Source organism: Grampus griseus (assembly GCF_964374135.1).
Source record: "Grampus griseus genome assembly, chromosome: 9".
In the NCBI taxonomy this organism is placed as follows: Eukaryota; Metazoa; Chordata; class Mammalia; order Artiodactyla; family Delphinidae; genus Grampus; species Grampus griseus.
Genome location: NC_139003.1, coordinates 68,573,079 through 68,593,016, shown reverse-complemented (window position 1 = coordinate 68,593,016; position 19,938 = coordinate 68,573,079). Strand labels below are relative to the sequence as shown.

Sequence of the window (19,938 nt, the reverse complement as noted above, 5' to 3'; positions counted from 1 at the left end):
TTCCCTGTTTCTAGTCATTCCATATTTAGTTAAATGTATTCTTTGTAACTGTAGTATTTAACATGCTTCCAGAATTCTCTAAAAATTCTTGTCTAACCAATTTTTAAATTTTATTCAAATATTTTCTACTGTATATTTTTTGTATAAGAAAAACCAGACTATTTGCCTATTCCTGAATATATCTTGAGCCTTTTCAACATTTTTTTATCTAAAACAATTTCCTATATCCTTATTTGCTACAATAATGTTAATTATTTTGGGACTACTTCAAGTGGGTTTTTTTGGTAGCCTCATAAACTTCAGTCTGAATTATTTTGCTCTTATGCATGGTCCTTGGCGTTATGTGCCTATAGAAATTTTGTGCTCATAAAGTTGTTTATGCTCATGTTTGGTCTTTCTATCTAGTTTGTAAACTCTTTTTTCCTCTAATTTTTTCTCCTAGCATGTAAAAGTCACATCTGGCAGAGATCTTCAGCAAATCATCTTAGAGCAATGCTACAATTTTGTTTGTGTGAATGTAAGTAGTTAATACAAATGATTGAAAGCACTTGAAGATTTGTATAAATGTAATGTTTGACAAGTAGTTAGTTTTCTTGTTTCTTAAGTATTTGAATTTAAGATTTTGATAGGTGAGTTGTGTTATTCAATATGTATTTAGAAATGTTATTTTTGTCTTTTGAAATAGGGAAATAACATTTTCTAACAACCTAGTTCACGTAATGAGAAGAGGGTGATATTTCTTTAAACGGTATTTTCAAATTTCTGGTAAAAAGTAGATAAGAAGATAGGTTTGAATTAATGAATTAAAAAAATTTTAATAGCTATAATCTTATGGGTATCCTTTAACATTGTTTGAAAATTTAAAATTAAGCTTGATAGATATTTTGAATGTTTAAATGTTTAAAAGCTCTCCATTTTTCTACTTGAATGAACTAAGTCACTTAAGAACTTCTTTTATTTTTCTGGTCTTTCAGGTTATGACCTCTGATTTTGAAGAAACCCAGAAATTACTGAATATGCTTGAAGAGAGTAATCTTTCCATTTTATATCCTGTTGTTGTTATTTCAGTAAGTGAATTAATGCAGATTTTTCAAACTTAGGCTTTGTTCCTTGAAATTCAACTTTTCTTTTTAACAAAATTTCATCCAACTGAAGAAATCCATCTAAACCCAAACGAAAAAACTCTTCTCGGTGGGTTCTTGAACGCACTTTCTTGCTTTGAGTAATCTGACTGCAGGTCCTTATTATTTCAATTATTTGGTTGAACTGATAGGTTTTCACCCTAGTAAAAATTGCATGTCTTTTCCTTCATTAGAATTTCAGAGGTTATTGCTGAGTTGACTTGTTGTTTGGATAATGTGAAAGAGCTTTATTTTAGTGTACTACCAGAATGCCATTAGAGAAGAAATCCCAAAGTTAAAAAACTGAGGGGCACAAATCAGATGGAAGAAAATACTCTTAGGTTGTTTCATCTTCTCTGTTCCATGGACAGCAAAAGTAGAATGAGTGGACTTCCCTGGTGGCGCAGTGGTTGAGAGTCCGCCTGCTGATGCAGGGGACACAGGTTCGTGCCCCGGTCTGGGAGGATCCCCCATGCCGCGGAGTGGCTGGGCCCGTGAGCCATGGCTGCTGAGCCTGCGCGTCCGGAGCCTGTGCTCCGCAACGGGAGAGACCACAGCAGTGAGAGGCTCGCGCACCGCAAAAAAAAAAAAAAAAAAAAAATGTAGAATGAGCAACAGATAAAAGAGAAGTCCTAGAAAAATGGCCCATGAAAGTTTGGGAGAGATCTTTTCTGTGAAAGCCTAAAAATGTATGTTTAGTACAGAATTCACTTGATTGGCCTTTTTAACTGTGCAGCAGAGGGGTATTTCAGAGGGCAAGACCAGGAAGTAACAAAACCAGAGCCCAGGACTGACAAACTAGCTGAGAAGAATCTGTTGTCAACAGCATTTTGCTGTGGGAAGGAGTTCCAAACATGAAATTTTCAAAACAATTGCTTAGCAATTGTTGAATTCATAAAGCTCAGGCCTGTGCCATAGTGTGGGAATTAAATTCTTGTTAGGTGAGATTGTTAATACAGAATAAAGAAAATTTGCACTAAAAATAAGTAGCTCTAGACTGAGCCATGCAAGTAGAAACAGATTAGCAATTGGGGGAAGTTTGATGATTTCACCTGCCTATTGTATTTGATTTTATGCCCTAGAGATGAGTTCCATGAGTGCTGCTGGTCATGGAAACCCAGATTCCTCATGTGAATGATTTTAACAGAAATATAGATGTTTTCATTGATATTTTTAGGAACAGCATGAAATGTTCCGAATGCTGAAGGGCTCTAAGTCTTCATAGGTTGGAGATAAATTCAGAGTTCTGTTTGGCTCCCTATTCATCGCTCCACATTAACTTTCTTAGAAATCTCATTCACACCATGTCCCCAGATATTCTTCTGAAGAGGCAGAAGAGTGCTGTAAAGAGAGCAAAGGCTTTGAATTCAGAATACCTTGCTTCCTTGGTCAAGTTACTTAACTTTTCTGAGGCTTGCTTTCCTCCTTTTAGAAATGAGGCTAGTAGCCCTACTTCTTAAATCACTGTCAGGATTAAAATGATTGAATGTAAAATGTAGTTGATATTATAGTGCTGGGCCCTTGGCAGCCGTGCAATGTTAGTTTCATTTAATAGTCTAGCTCCTGCTCTTTCCAATTTGGATGAGACGAACCAAAGCTCACTGATGCTGCTCTAATCTGATTCCTGAGCTTCAGTCCTACATTGTTCAGCATTTTATCAGGTACTTCCATTTGAGTACTTGACTATCTTCTCACACCTAGCATGTCAGATCTCTCCCAGAAGCACATTCCCCATCAGTTGACTTCTCTTAGTGGCAGTATAGTTGTGGCAGGCATGCAGGTGGGAATCTGTGTCATCAATGAATTTTCCTTCTACCCCTTTCCTCTGCTTCTCTTCACCAAATACATACACACACACAGCATTTTTAAACTGTTAGTTCTTGTAGTTTATTGTTACTATTGTATCTCAAGTTCAGTCCTTTGCATTGCTTCCATAAATATTTGCATTTAGTTTTCTCTTGACTCCTGTAGAGTTCCATTTCACATATCCTAGTAAATGCCAGATTTTCATTCTTTTTTTGGCTACCTAGTGTTCTGTATTAAACTAAGGGAAAAGATGGACAATCCTCTAGTTAGGAAGGAAGTGTCTACGAGAACTAGTTTTAGAATAGTATTATTATAAGTCAGTATACGCTAAGTCAATATGCTATAAAAACTGTAAAATGTTCACTTTAAACTGGAGAGTTGTCACTCTGTAGTTAATACTTGTCTACCTGTTATTTTCCCATTACATAGGTAGAATCAGTGTGGTGATTATTAGGGTTATTATTAAACTTAATAGGAAAATGTCTCTAGAACATATCTGGAATCTGTATCCTTGGGGTGGAACAAATCACTGGAAAGGTAAAGAATACTGCCTTGTTGGATTGAGAGTCAAGTAAATTGTCTCTGGATTTTTTAATTGTCCTGTAAATGATTGTGTAAAGCCTTCATCTTTTTTTCCTTCTGATGCTGCTTTACCCCCAAATTGCCAAAAGGCCATTTCAGTTTCCCTGTGACTTAAAATTTGGCAGAATCATTCAAATATTCCCCAAATAAATAGTTGTGTGGAAAATATAGTGTAGAATAGAAGACTTAAAGTTGAGTCTAGATATCTGGGGACACAATTTTTACATTAGTTAAGTGGGAACAGTGCATACACATATAGTGTGTGGATATGAAAGTATGAATACATATGCAGACATATATACATATATATGTAATTGAAAAGATATTATGTGAATCAGATAGCTCTGAGGCTGTGGTGTGTTTACTTTGCTTCTATCTGAATTACTTCTCTAGAAGATTAAGCCAAGACAAAAAGGACCCTACCGTGGGGGATTTTTTTTTTTTTTAAATAAGGCTTTTTAAAGCACTTTTAAATTCTGAGAAGAGTCTGTTCATTTGCTTCCCTCAACAGGTAGATTTTATTCATCAGAAAATAAATCCAAAGTGACATCCGAGTCATAGAAAAGTATCTCCATTTTTATTTGGGGATTATGTGATTCAATAGTTATTGAATGCATGTATTGTAAATGTTCACAGGCCTATTTTTTCTTGGCTGACATGTAGTACAGTGGTCCTTTTTCCTGTGCCATGGTTTATCAACTTTGATTTTCAGTCCATCTGAAGAGAGGAAGGCTTGGTCGGAATCAGTCAGATGAAAGGAAAATTGTGGTTGAGTAGGTGTTTGTGAGGGTTTTTTCAACTCAGAGGGTATTTAGTTAAGGCCCTCATTTGCAGTGTCATCATGTTTTACTGTACAAGGACAAATATTCAGAAGAAAAGGGACTGAAAGTCAGTTTAGCTGGGGCGTTTGTTTGACGAAAACATTAGATCATGTTCTCAGTGCTAAAAAATTAATGTCAGGACTACAGTATTGATGAAGCCCACATATCTCTTCTATTATATTCTTATGTAGATCCAGAAAAATATTTTGGAATACCCTGGTTAGCTGTCATTCAGTAGTCATTCAGAAGGTACGTGTGACTTTCAAGTTCATTCTGGAGTGTTTACACCTTGGAGGGAGCTAACTACTAAAGGAATGGACGGTTAATGGTGCTGGGTTCTAGGTATTTAGGATACTTAGGTTTTAGTTTGGGTTCTGTAGGATTCTTGGTTGTTCAAAGATCAGAGATCAACTTCTCCCTGGATTTTATGAAAGCAAAATGGGTTAGGAAATACTTAATGCAGGAGGTTTTTGTTATCTAAGATAAACTAGCATAGGTAGAGGCTACTGCTCTAAGATCCATGTAGAGAAAGGAACAAAATTTTAGCATGAGAAGTAGGACAAATAATTGGGATTTTATTTTAGAAGAACTAAGATATTTATTAAAATAATTTTATCTTCTATTTTTAAAATTTAGATTATGTTTGCAAAAATAAACTTTTTTGAATGATCTTGTAGACATTTATATGATATGTTGTGACATGCTTCATTTCAACTGGTCATTTTTGCGAAAATATTTTTGGTTATTTTTAGTTTTGTGAGAAATATTCTTTATTACTATGTTCAAAATACCTTTTTGGACTATCTATTTGGTCATCATTCTTATATTCTTTTTATGTATTTTAAGTAGTCTCATTTTGCCTGCTTCTTAATTCTTGATGATGTTGAATATGATTTAAGGAATTTATCAATGTTAATTTGATCAACTTAAAAAATCTTCTGTTTTGGTAGGTATAACTTAATTGTAGTTATAATGAGTTATCAGAACTTTCCAAATTTCTGTAGTCAGCTGGAGACTGACGGATGATAAAATAGGTGCTTGCATTAAAGTGAGGAGAGATAGTTGGGTGGGGTCACTGTTTAAGCATTCTGTTTCTCAGTGCATCTGTGTGGCTTAGGATGACGTTTGTTATTGTATGCAATCTTTCAACTGTGAGCCTTTGGGAACACATATTTGGATAGCAATCACACCTTGTACTAGACTAGTCTCTACTTGAAAGAAAAAAAAAGCCTTTTTAAAACTAGAAACTGGTTGGCATGAAGTAATTTTAAAAATTTAGATCACTTTCTGTGTTTTTTTAACAAGAGAAACCTTATAAACATTAAAGGCCAATGCTTTCTTTCGTAAAGTTGTATAAGAATTATGTTTAAGAATCCTTTTCAGATGTGATTTTTGATGCTGTTTAGTCTATCACGTAAGTTATCAAGGAGCCAAGTTTTTATCCCGAGTTGACTGAAGTTTTTGTTAGCCTGTCGTTCTTGTGGTTACCAGGGGGTGTATAGTACTGCTAGCACCTTTTCCAGATTGCAGCAAGAGGGTCATCTGAAAGCTCTTTTGGAATCATCTGATACAATAACTATCAACATGGGACATGTTCAGTTTTCTCTTTTCTATTATTTGTTTTTTTCACTACTTAAGTAATGATAAACAAATATTTTTGTTCACTACTTAAGCAATGATAAACAAATATTTAGAAAAGACAATATTTGAGATCTATTAGAATAGTAAAAGGTAAATTCATAAAGTTTCTGATACAAAAATCACTCCAAAAAAACCCCATAGGCTTCTATTTAAATTGTACAAGACACAAAAGTGTTAAGAGTCTGAATCGTAGGTTGTCTTTGCTTAGAAATTAATGATCAGAGAAGTGTTTTTTCCCTGGTAATGGAGATTTTCAGAAGACAAAGCTAAGTGTAGCTGTTTTCCATCCAAGCTTATCTAAAATCAAATGTAACACTGTCAAAAAATACTTTCCAGGTCCAGAAAATAAAATAGAGATTCTACTTTTTTTGGATCTGGCAAGATTTCCACAAAATATTCTTTAGTACTACTATCAGATGAGATAATGGACAGTATATTCTTACTTATTCAGTGAGCATAGCTGATTCATATAATAGGCACCAAAAGTTTAATTTTTAAAAGCAGAAAGAAATTGACCACAAATTTAAGTGGAAGTTAAAAACTGAGAAATGAAGCAGATTCTTTAATTTTACTTGATAAAATAGTTTATCACTTTCCACAGCAAAATAATTTTACAGTAATTAGCTGGATAATTATCCAAGAGCTCTAATTTCCCCTGACAATGTAGACAATAATTTTATTGGTGCTTTAGGAGAGATAGGAATCTTTTCATGAATTTACTTAAGCAAAAAACAGAAATTCCCATATGGAATTTTAATGCTTTGAAAAACATAAATAAACCTTCAAAAGTGCCTAATTTAGTTCTAGTTACAGGAAAGTAGTTTATTGACATAATAGATCAGAATACATGATCTTTAAAATACTTCAAAATGTTTAATATTTGAACATGTCAGCAAATAAAAAAAAGGAAAACCACCATCAATTGACACTTGATACATTCACATCTGGGGAAACTGTCACAGAGATGTAAATTGTTTCCAGAAGGTTCCACACTCACCAGTGGCAGAGCCAGGAACAGAATCAATCCAATGTGCAGTTTATCATATACACTTGTTACTCTAATGCTCTCATGAATGTGTTAAATAATAAGATGGAAAGAGATTAAAAATACACATATACATATATATATGTGTTTAAAATTTCTTCCTAATAAAGAACAAATGACAATTGGAAAAACACATTGATTCCTTCTTTTAAGTGCTAATGGTTTCTTTCTTTAGCTTCACAGGGTACTGAGCCTTTATTGAACTTAAGTTATAAAAATCTGTGGTCCTGTTAAATTTCTTAACAGAACCCAGCATGTGTATTTTTCCCTTTAACTTCTTGTTCTATACATTTCATTCTGTTAACCTTATTACTACTGGACTAAGAAAGTGTGTTTTTAAGGCAAAATTTCTTATAAGACCAAAAAAGAGAGCGCTTCCTATCATAATTCTCACTGCTCCCTATTGGGTTTACTCTTTATGGGGCACAGTTTACCTTAGAACAATATTGGTTTGAACTGCGCAGGTCCACTTATGGGCAGATTTTTTTTTAGTAGTAAATACTATAGTACTATAGGATCCTAGCTGGTTGAATCCACAGATGCTGAGGAACTGTGGGATGGAGGAGGAATCGTGTATTCGGAGGGCTGACCGTAAGTTATGCGTGGATTTTCAGCTGTGCAAAGGGTTGGTGCCCCTAACCCCCCATATTGTTCAAGGGTCAACTATGAATGTTTCAGGTCCTAGTTTATTTACATTTATTTTTGAATGGATATTGTGTGTGTGTGTGTGTGTGTGTGTGGTGTGTGTGTGTGTGTGTGTGTGTGTGTGTGTGTGTATGTATGTATGTGAGTGATTAATAGCCAATGAATGACGAAGGGATTAGGCCCCATTCCCTCTTCTATTCCTATCTCAACCATGTTGCTATTGTAGCCTTATGGATACCTTGATTTTTCCCTTAGAAAATTATAACTTTATTATATGTTAAACATCTGTGATGTCATCACTTAAGATACTTTAAAGTTCTCTCTTTCATGTTTGTACACAGCTTCAGTGGCAGAAATGCAATCACTTCCACAAAATTCTACAAATGTTTTCATTTGTTTTCTTCTCATATAGTAAGTCTCAGGTATTTCCTGCCTAAATCAGTAATAAAATCTAAGTAAATATTGGTTTAAAATACGTTTGGAACCTTTTTGCCCTTTCAGTCACTAAGGGATTCATATCTAACACAAAGATGAGGAATGATGAAGTCATTCTTGTAGGAGGTGTTGAGTAGAAAGAATTGACTGCTTTTTTAAGTTTTAGGAGATCTTTGCTTCCGGCTAAATGGTTACTAGAAAGTTTGTGTTGTGGGATATAGAAATTCCCTAAGATTAATTGTGATGGACATGTAACTGATGATGTGTAAAGAACTGATTCTCATAGGACATACCTTCTGGTAGTCTTTCTTTTAATGAATAAAGGTTATTTATTTTCAGATAGAATGATGTTCTAATGGGTGTACAAATAGAATGAATTCCAGAGAACTTTTTCTCTGTTTTCAGAATAATTTTTTTTTTCTTGATTAAGCATGGAGTTTGGAATCACTAATTTTCTATTTTAAGTAGTTTACTAAACTTGGTCAGATGAACAAAGTTGTTTGTGAATTTATTTGCCAGTGCCGTCCTAGCAAATCAGTTTATAAAATTTAACATGAAATGAATAGGAGGCAAAATAAATGAAAATAGCCTCCTTTGTTAAGTGGCTTACATGAATATTAGCCCTAGAAAAGGAAATAAACAATTGGTTTGGTCAGTCCGTTTTTAAAAATTATGTCGGGATTTCCTTTATTAGATTTTTTTTGTGCACTGGATTCTGTTTTAAACAGTGGAAATGGCCCTTAGCTTAATTATGTCATGCTATTTCTTTACAAAGATGGGACTAAATATATTTTCAGTACCGTTTATTATTTTAAAATTACATGTTATACTTCTGTAATTTATTAGAAACATATATGTTAATATGAACATAGCTAAGCCTGACTTTGTTTATAATATCTAAAAGGATTTTACTTCATGGAGAAAACAAAATTCTGTTTTTGTAAAGGCGGTGTTGAATAGAAAGAATTGGCTATGTAACGTTTTAGGAGATCTTTGGCAAGGTAAGGATGTGAACCTGGAGTGGGATTCAAGGTATAGGTACTAGGTGTGTGCAAGTAACACACCTGCTAACCTTGTCAAGTTATTTCCTGTCTCTGAACTTTAGGTCAGAATTTTTATCTATAGAAGAGCAGGATGTTCTTGATTGCATCTAAGTAGCTTCTCTTTCTAAAAATATTGTCTATACTACAAAACTTTGTGATGTCTTTTTACTTTTATATGATCCATGACGGATGTCTTTTACATAAAGATATAGTAGAGCAATTTAGATGATTACAGTCATGTTCAATATGAATCAGGTGGTAGGATGTTCCTTTTTTGAGCAATTTTTGACACCTTTCTGTACTTTAATCCTTATCACAAGACTCATGGGATTTTTAAAATGGTTTCTCTTGTGTTTACCTCTTTCTTATTTATCCTCCTCTTTCATAGGCTGGGTTTTATTGCGTTAAGTCTAGCTCTTCCCTTTTTGCATTTATCCCTTTTTTTCTCTCTAACAACAGTTGCAAGATTAATTTTTCTCCCATCTCCCAAGAAATCTATCCTTCCATGTGTAGCCAGGTCCTGCCTTCTGAAAATGATTTATTAATCATTAAAACTCACACCAATGCTGTTTCTTACTAATTCATCTTAAACTTACTTTAGGTGCTTTCTAGTTAGCACTTTACAGGGAGCTATCCTAGTCTCTTCATTATCTAATTAATTGCTTAATATAAATTCATATAGCATTTACTGAACATGTGTGTGTCAGGTATTTTGACATACATGTAGCCTATTTCATAATGTAATACATTTTTAAACTACATCTTACTTTAGAAGAATGAGGCATTTCCATATGTGCTAATTTTCCAGATTTTCATATCTTGATCTGAAGTAAGGAAATAATTTTATTTAGCTAATTTTGTTTTTGTAAATGAAGATTCTTAATAATATGAGCTTAATTAAAAGACGAGAAGTGACGCGGTGGTTGGGAGGTCACAGGACTCTGGTCACTATCTGTCCCTTCTTTCCACCACCCTAAGGTAAGAACTGTAATTAGGTCTGTTTGAGAAAGGGGCAATTTAGCCTGGAATTAGAATATCAGGATAGATCTTCTTACGTATAAGGGAGAAAGCTGAAATTTGGAAGGCTGAGTGGGGTCTGAGTCTATGAGGAGTAAGAGGAATAGCATTTCTATTTGGAAAGAGTAGCACATAGGATGGTTAGAACTGGAAAGAGCCAGTGTATCTGAAACAGAGAGAACGAATTACACATTGGGGAGAGTTAAGGTGAGAACTGCACAGGTCTAGGTCAAGGTGGGCCTTCGAAGTTTGAACTCTATAAAGGAGTACTGCACAGTAGAAATTGATGTGATCAGCTTTGCATTTTACACATCATTCTGGATGCAACACAGAGAATGGACTACAGTGATCCAGAGGGATTCCTTGATGCATTTGATTTCATTTAGAGGCTCTTGCAGTAGTCTAAGAAATAATGGTGGTGGCTAGGACTAGGGTAGTTTTTTTTTTTTTTTTTTTTTTTTTTTGGCAGTACGCGGGCCTCTCACTGTTGTGGCCTCTCCCGTTGCGGAGCACAGGCTCTGGACGCCCGGGCTCAGCGGCCATGGCTCACGGGCCCAGCCGCTCCGCAGCATGTGGGATCTTTCCAGACCGGGGCACGAACCCATGTCCCCTGTATCGACAGGCAGACTCTCAACCACTGCGCCACCAGGGAAGCCCATGGACTAGGGTAGTTTTATAGCGAATGTGCAGAAGTGGCTAGAACCAAGATATGTTTAAGAGATAGAAGTACCAAGATTTAATGCTTCATTTAATAAGAGAGGAAGCATAATCTCTGATTTTATGTTTTGTGAAATTGGGTGCATAATAGCAAAATAGGCAACATTAGAGAAGGATCTTTATGGTTTGTTTCTGAAAGCTGAATAGGCAGATGATTATCGTGAACTTGTTGGCAGAAATAATTAGAAAGATTTCACTCATATCCAAAAGCTTTGTAGGCGTTTGTGTGTTGGTGTTTTATGTGTGTGTGTGTGTTTGAACAGAAGTTTTTATCCTAAAACCTATACTTGGAAAGGCAAGTTACATGCCTCCAAGGCCTCCTTAATAATTGAATTTTAATAGAATTCCAAGTATAAGCACAATGTAAAATACCTTTCATATTATAATGCTTTTGCCAAGTTATATAGTGTTTGTATGATGGATCATGTTTTTTACAAAATTTTCTCTGTACTAATGCTACACATTCTGAGAAAAAACAAAGACAGTAAAACAAATCTCGTCCATGGTTTGAGTCATTAGCAGACAGGAAGATGGTAAGAATATTCCAAGCCTAAGCACTATTCCCTTAGGATAAAAATCTATAGCTACCTAAAAATAGATTACTTAGGCAGTTTTCTGGAAACTCAACTTTCTTTTATTGAAAGAATGGAAAGGTGAAGGAATTAGTGCAAAAAGCTTCTTGTTCCAAACATCCTTTGGCTTGAACCCTACTTGCAATAAGTTTATACGTGACACTTTTGAAAAGTATAGCATGATTCAGTTTTCCAGGCACCACAAGTTTTATTTTATGGGATTTTGAAGTTTATACTTATTCTACTCAAATGCTGGGATACTTTATTCACTGGTACCTGCTAAGGTAGAATGCAACGGGTGTTGCCAAGATAATCCTAGTGTCAGTAGTGGAAAATTCTTATTTGGGAATGACAGGACTGTTAAGTCTGCCTGTCTCTTCTGAGTACTCTGAGTATTATACCCATTTCTAGATCATTTGAGAAAGAACTATAAATGTCTTCTGAAAAAGTTCACTGTGTTTATGGTAATAACTGAGTTCTAGGATTTTTGCTCAACCAATGAAAATATAACTGATCTTCTGTTTCTTGTTCTTCCCATTTGTAAGAAATGCAGCTCTCACGACATTTATAATTCTCAACCCCACCCCAACCCCAAATGTGGCCTGCTAATGCATATTATTAGTATAATTATGTTAATGTTAGTAATAACATTCATTGAATGTTTGACATAATGAGTCACTATCCTTTTCTTTTAAAGTAAATAATCCTATTTAATCCTCAGAGCAATCCTAAGAGTTGATTATCATAGATGCTGTTATCCTCAGTTCAAGAATAAGCCCTGTGCTCATTTCACTTTATCACATGACATTGATGAGGGATGTCAATACTTGCCCTTTTCAAGTAACAATAGATTGTTGAAGAAAAGAGTCTGAAAAATCGTTTAGTAGAATGCTCTCATTTTACAGGAGATAATTGAGGCCGTTTTCTCTCCCTGGATCTGAGATAAATTTTTTATATTAGGGGTGTCAAATTGTTCTTGTAGAGGGCCAGATAATGCATACTTTAGACTTCATCGACCATGGTCTTGGTCGCAACTATTCCACTCTGCTATAGTGCAAAAGCAGCCATAGACAAGATGTCAAAGAACGTGTGTGGCTGTGTTTCTATAGAACTTCGTTCACAGAAAACAGGCAGGAGGCTGGATTGACTCATGGGCCATAGGTTCTGGAACTTTGGCTTAAATTGTCAATCCGAAACGATCTATTTGCCACATTTACTTAGTACCTTTACTAAAATATCTGTTAGACATTCTTTAATAGACGTATACTCTCTGGGTCATCAGTCTCATGATTTAAAGTATTGCTTGTGTGCCAATTCCTACATTTTTACATCCGATTTTCATTATTCCTATGTTTTGACAGGAATGTTTAAGTGCATGAAGTTTAAAAAGTTTGTAATCATCTTCTTCCTTACAAGAACCGTCCCTCCCAAAAGTGTCTCTTTTGTTTTCAGTTTTGACCTCATCACAGCCACTATAACAGGTTTTGCTAATTGCAAATCTACTATGTTACTCTCATTGTCAGGAAGGGAAAAATTTTCCTCTACCCCTCTAAGTTCTTTTGGCTGGTCTAATAATTGATACAAGGCAGATTAACAGGAGAAAAAAAAATTTAATTTTGTATGTGCAAAGGTACCCAAGAGTAATCAAAGCAGCCTGTTGATATACCCTTTCAGACAAAGAAACTTAGGCTTCAGTACTAATTAGTGAAGAAACTAAGCAGAGTGTGTTTACACAGACTTCTCGGCCCTGAATTCCCTGTCTCTGGCCGTAAGAATGTCTGTTTACCTCCTGGTACAGGGAGGGTGGCTTCCACATGGAAACTTATTTCCTGCTTTCGGTGGGACATAAAGGAGGCTCAGAGTGTCCTTATACCCACTGTTTCTCAAGTAACTTTAATTCAAAACAATCAGTATGTCAAAGTGGTATATTTGGGGGTGCCCTGCCCTGAACCCTGTCATTATTTAAACCTTCTAGACACTCCTCATCCCCTCCTGGACAAAGCTCAGTCAGATCATAAAGCCTTGGGCTGTTCTGGCTCTTGCTTAATTTTATCATCCTTATTCTTCTTTCTTCACTGAGCAATTTGCCCTCTGGTAATACTGAACCACTATAGTTCTGCACATGTACTGTGTTACCTGACACATCTGTGTTTACTCTGGTGAGTTTTTCTACCTGAGACTCCATTCTTCTAGTGCTTGCTTGCTTGACTCCTATTATCCTTAAAGTATGAGTGACAATATTTTGTCTTGGAATCCTTCCTTTACATTCGTGTGCTCTGAGTCTTTTCCCCTTTTTCAAGACAGCTTGTGTAGGCATTCAGAAATGTTTACTGACTTGAATTTGCCTTGACATTTTCACTTACAAGTGTAGGTACATTAAAACAGAATCAGTTATTCTTAGAAATTCAAAGTGTTATAATGGACTTTTGTAGTGGTTTGCCCCAATGCATAGAGTGTCTTTACTTGTGAACTCCAAAAATACCTGTTTTTTAAAAAAATCAGAAAATGCTGATCTAAATGGCCTGCAGACAACCTTAATAATAATAGCAGTAATACATTTTATCATGTAAGATGAAATTTTGACAAGTCACTAAAATATGTAAAGATTATATACTAAACTCAGTGAAGAATCACACACCTGTGTTTTGTAACTTCTTCAGTGATTTGTTTTCTCTGACAGTTTTTCTCAGTTTTCTCAAACAGAAAAATAAGTAAATAAATAAATACAGAGTTAAATGTTTCAGATAATAGTAGCTAAACAAATCAGTGCTTCATATTGGGATTGCTTTTAACTTTTGGTTCTAAAATTTGTTACAGACGATACAGATGTTACTTAAGTTAATTGTAGTTGTACATAATGCTTCAGATAATTGTATTAATAGCAGAATACAGCAGTGGCAGAGTTATGTCCTTATAAGAGAGTCAATCTTGTGAAGTAATCTGAAAAATGTTCATTTTATGATTTTTTTACATGTTTTAAAGTAATACTCGGTTTTTCTATTGATTGTTTAAAATATGAAGTTCTCAAGTCCCTCCCATCAGGAAGCTTGCACAAGCCTCTGAGATAGCCTCATCCACCAGAGGGCAGACAGCAGAAGCAAGAAGAACTACAATTCTGCAGCCTGTGGAGCGAAATCCACATTCACAGGAAGATAGACAAATGAAAAGGCAGAGGACTATGTACCAGATGAAGGAACAAGATAAAACCCCAGAAAAACAACTAAATGAAGTGGACATAGGCAACCTTCCAGAAAAAGAATTCAGAATAATGATACTGAAGATGATCCAGGACCTCGGAAAAAGAATGGAGGCAAAGATGGAGAAGATGCAAGAAATGTTTAACAAAGACCTAGAAGAATTAAAGAACAAACAAACAGAGATGAACAATACAATAACTGAAATGAAAAATACACTAGAAGGAATCAAGAGCAGAATAAATGAGGCAGAAGAACGGATAAGTGACCTGGAAGACAGAATGGTGGAATTCACTGCTGTGGAACAGAATAAAGAAAAAAGAATGAAAAGAAATGAAGACAGCCTCTCAGACAACATTAAATGCACCAACATTCACATTGTAGGAGTCCCAGAAGGAGAAGAGAGAAAGGACCTGAGAAAATATGTGAAGAGATTATAGTCGAAAACTTCCCTAACTTGGGAAAGGAAATAGCCGCCCAAGTCCAGGAAGTGCAGAGAGTCCCAGGCAGGATAAACCCAAGGAGAAACACGCCGAGACACATAGTAATCAAATTGACAAAAGTTAAAGACAAAGAAAAATTATTAAAACATGAAGTTCTCATTCCATTACTTTGATCTTTCAAATAAGGATCTGAAAAAAAAAAGTATATACAAATGTAACATTTTTACTGGTACTGTAAAACTCATTTACTTTTTAATTCTTTGAATCAATAGAAACATTTAAACATTTTCTATGGTTGATATTTTAATACAAAGTACTATTTTATTTACTACCTTTTATTAAATGCCATTATTTCCCAACCTACTAGCTTTGCTGGTATTTTATTTTGTTAAGATTTACAAATGAGCTCTTAGGCATTTGCTCTCAGTTTCCATGATAGCTTAAAACTTAGTTTCTATTCATCAGAATTATGAGTTGAATTTCATGATGGCATTGATTTAAACTTGTTCTAAAACAAAGGGATTTAATATTAAAAGCTTGTTCTTTTTTTCTTTTTAGAAGTACAATTTATTAAATTAATTTTCGTTAATAAAATCCATGTAATTCATAAGTAGTTGAAGTGAGATGAAAGTTTTTCTGAAGTTTTTGGGGCTTTTTTATCTTTAAGATAAACTCTTACTTTGATTTGCATAGTATTGGCCAGTTTCATCAATTTTTAGATTACCCTGGTATTTCTTTTGAAAAGTGATGTTTTGAAGATGTTAGGCCTCATTCATACAATTTACTTTTCTGTACACATATGTTGATAATTTTGCAGTATCTCTTGTGTGGATTCAAAGAACCTCTGGTCTATCTACCAATTCTTTCTAACTCAATTATTTGATAATTACCAGAACTTTCATTTTGACCATCCTTCCTTCTACTTTGGTGGGCATTAAGCAATGCATTACTTGGATATATACATAAGCTTCACAAATTGACTTCTTTCTTAGTCAAATAAACAAAGAGTTTGTTTTCCCTTCTACCGCAAATCCTGACTCCCTTCTCAGGCCTTCCTGTGAACATGGACTCTGGAATGAGACAGAAGTGTTAAATGTGGTGTTATGGAACATTCCTGATGTTTTAAAGAATGTTGTACATGATATTAACTATTGTCCTTTAATTAATGTACCTGTCCTCAGTGACAAGTGAAAAATCACATTTTATAATATAAAAAAGTAATTGGAGTTCATTGGGGACCAGGGGGTATATTAAATGGTTACTAAGACAAATATAAAGCATGTGTAGAATTAATGTAGAAGACATGAGGCAGAGAGAAGCCTTTTCCAAACTCTGAGTGCCAGAAACCTCGCCCACCCACAAAGCCATGAAGTTATCCACATGTTAAATGTTTAAGCAGTTTACTATTTTATAGGAGTGAATTTGCTACCTTAGAAAAAGATGAAATTACATTCTTTTTTTGGGGGTGGGTGGGTAGGAAGAGATCCATATCTTTTTCGTGTATGTCTGAAAAAGAACATTTAGAAATGGCATCCTAACTGGGGAATATTGTTTTTCTTATAATTTACATGTAGTAAATTAGTGAATGGTGCAAAAAGAGACCAAAGAATATGTATTTGGTGTAGCTATAAGCAAATCTGCAGAACTCAACCTAGATGAAATGTTTTGCTACATTTCAATGGATACAAGTGCTTGTATCCTGTCCAAACTGTTTATTAAGGCAAAAACATTTACATTTCTTGAGTTATGACCATTTTGCAACCTTCTGCTACAGTTGTATAAATCTGTCCTGTTTTTAAAATGAAAGTTGATTGTATTGTACCAACTCAATATTTTCCTGGACCTCATAAGTAGCTGATGTATTTTAGAATTCAAAATTAGTAGCACAGTGTTATGTATATGCTTATATTTTACGTTATTGGTATTAGGAAGTACATCTGCTGGAGATTATCTTCCGGTTTTTATGATGTCATCAGGCTTTCTCACATGGTGAAAGAGAATTTTGAGATGCATCCTACTTCCTCATGCTCGAATTTTATCAACCTGATTATATACATTTCATAAGGTCAATATCCGTATCTGTTTCTTTAAAAGTGACATATGTCAGCTACAATAATATTTAGCACATACTAAGTATTTAGAAAAGCTGTGTTATTCTCCTGTGTTATACTACTTTGTCTTAAAGTTTCCCTGTAATTTAAGTACTTGGTTTGGTGGTATGAAAAAATTAATAAACATAAACCTCTATTAAAAAGAATTAGGAGACCAGAAGGGGGAGCTCTCATGCCCTGAGATTATAGCAGAGCCCGACAGGAAGAAGAAACACTCCTCTTTCCTGGCGAAGACTCAGTGAATGGAAAGTCAGGGACTCTTTGTTTACTACAGCCCTCCAACTTCCTTTCCCCCTCAATAAAAGCCTTCTCCTTTTCTTGCTGTGTGAGAATTTGCACATGGCTCACCATGGTTACAGACACCGAATCACAATTCTCTGATGATCCCAAATGAATAAACCCGTCTTTGTTTTAGGTCAACAATGGGGTAAATAGGCAGTTTGAAGGTATATAAATAGTTCGCCCAGAGTTCACTTTTACGCATTATTTCCTTAATTTATGGAATCTCCGGTGAACAGAATTGACTTACTGATTTTTTTGAGTGCCGTTAACACTTTTTCTTTTCAAGGAGCTAGGATATGTTGAATCTTACAGACCTATAGCTGGAGTGAAAGCCTTCCATTCCTACTTTAGAATCTCATGACTTGGTGAGAACTTTTAAAAACTATTGTACATGTAGCGTGTCCTTCAGTTCAACCTAGATGTTCTATGCTACAACATCTGTTTCTGTAAGAAAAATTAGCTTCTATGTCATTAGTAAATAAAGGAGTTAGGTCCGTTTAATGTGAAGTTGCATCAGCGCGTGTGCAGCTTTTCCTAGATAGAAACAGCCAGAAAAACAGGAATAGAATTATAACCTTGGGAGGAAAGAGAAATACCCTCAACTCAGCTGCTGCCCTGGAAGCAGAAGCCTTTGACGTTAAAAAAAAAAAAAATTTGATGTATTAGTTTCTAAGAGAAGTGCAGTCAAACATTCCTCTGTGTTTATGGATTTGGATATTGTTTTCTCATAATTCAGTCTTTTTTTTTTTTGCTTTGTTTTTTAAAATCTATGTTCTTAGTAATAAGGTTATGGTTATTGTAAGTTTTGTTTTTTATTATGTACTGTTTTTCTTTATCTGTATCAATGTTTGTTTTTTTGGTCTTAACCCTATTATATTGCTGCAACCTTCATTTTTGGTAGTATTTGCATGGTATGCCTTTTCATACCAATACATACATAAATGTCTAATGAAAGCTATCTTATCCTGTAAAGTACGTACTTTCAGGATAGTTTTCATTAGACATTTATATTATAACTAGCATATAGTTAGATTTTTTAAAAAATCCAATCTGATAAATCTGTCACTTAAGAAAGAGTTAAAAAGTGTTACATTTATCTTTATTATTTTTATATTTGGGATTCTTTCTACAAGCTTATTTTTTTTTTGGTTATTGCTGTTGGCCAATTATTTTGTTTGCTACTTTACTTTCCTCCTATGCTTTGTTGCATTGATACAAATAATCCTTTAGCCCCTCTGCAAGTTTGGAAACTATACAGTATAATTGTATATAGCTTTAATTAAATAGCATTACTTTTTTTTTTTTTTTTTTGCGGTACGCGGGCCTCTCACTGTTGTGGCCTCTCCCGTTGCGGAGCATAGGCTCTGGACGCGCAGGCTCAGCGGCCATGGCTCACGGGCCCAGCCGCACTGCGGCATGTGGGATCTTCCCAGACCGGGGCCCGAACCCGCGTCCCCTGCATCGGCAGGCGGACTCTCAACCGCTGCACCACGAGGGAAGCCCCAGCATTACTTTTAATATACATAATTAGCTCTAATTTCTAATTAGGTCTCTAATTTCTGTCCTTCAAAAAAAAAAAAGATTCACACTTTATCTGTTGAATGTTCTCATTTCAATATAATCTTGTCTCGAGTTTTAGGTTTACCATTTTTTTAGACTCCCAGAGTTATAATTTATTTTTACAATTAATAGTTAATGTAATTAACTGGTATTTAAAAAATTAATTTTGGGCTCTGTTGTAGGACACTCTTTAAGGAAAATTAAAAATGAGTACCTGCTCCCAGCTCTGACTTCCCCGAGAGGTTCCCCAGCTCCTGGCAGCATGCATTTCCTCCTGGGCCAACCCTAATGGCAGTTTCCTGGCGCAGAGCTCATTCCCAGTTGTAACATAGTCATCGTTCCTTCTCTAATTAATGCATTACCAGCATTTCCACTCTTTCATTTCTGTGCATTTTAAATTTCTGTACAGGCTATAATTGCCAGTTATAGTGGTCTTTTCTTTTCTGCTCCTTGTGCTAGTTTTACACAAACCGTCTCCCTACCAACCACCTCCCTTACTTTAGTGCAAGATTTTTCTGAACTCAAATTTTGTCAGGAAGACTTGTATTACACAAGAAATGTCTGTCTGTCTAGCTATCTATCTAGGCTGGCAGTAAGGTTGCCCAGGTTGTGTATTGCAAAATTCTAGGGCATTCCATTCAGTTAAAGTATGTTGGGCAAGGTGGCCGCTAGCATTTCATGGTATCTGAATAGTACAGGTAATTGCACAGTTAAAAGAGTTAAACAGTCCTCTGAGGCTTTTAACTCCAAACAGTAGTATTGTTCCCCAGCCCAGCTGGTATGGGGCTAAGTAGTGATCGGGCCATATGGGCTCCGGAGAGACTCTTACCCTCAGCCTGTCCCCTGGCTTCAGATACATACCGTGACTGCAGTTTCCAAAATTGCCTCAGTGTTGGGGAATTA

General features: G+C 35.2%; 1 protein-coding gene across 3 annotated transcripts in view; it reads left to right on the top strand.

Annotated features, from left to right (window-relative positions):
• CRPPA (CDP-L-ribitol pyrophosphorylase A) overlaps nt 1-19,938 on the top strand; it is a gene marked incomplete at its 5' end in the record, with an annotated part of 305,540 nt that overhangs the window by 157,029 nt on the left and 128,573 nt on the right. For all 3 annotated transcript variants that reach the window (XM_082662257.1, XM_082662256.1, XM_082662255.1), the window contains 2 exons: nt 443-517; nt 975-1,067. In XM_082662257.1, coding sequence (XP_082518383.1) covers nt 443-517; nt 975-1,067 — 168 coding nt within the window. The remainder of the gene's footprint in view (nt 1-442; nt 518-974; nt 1,068-19,938) is intronic.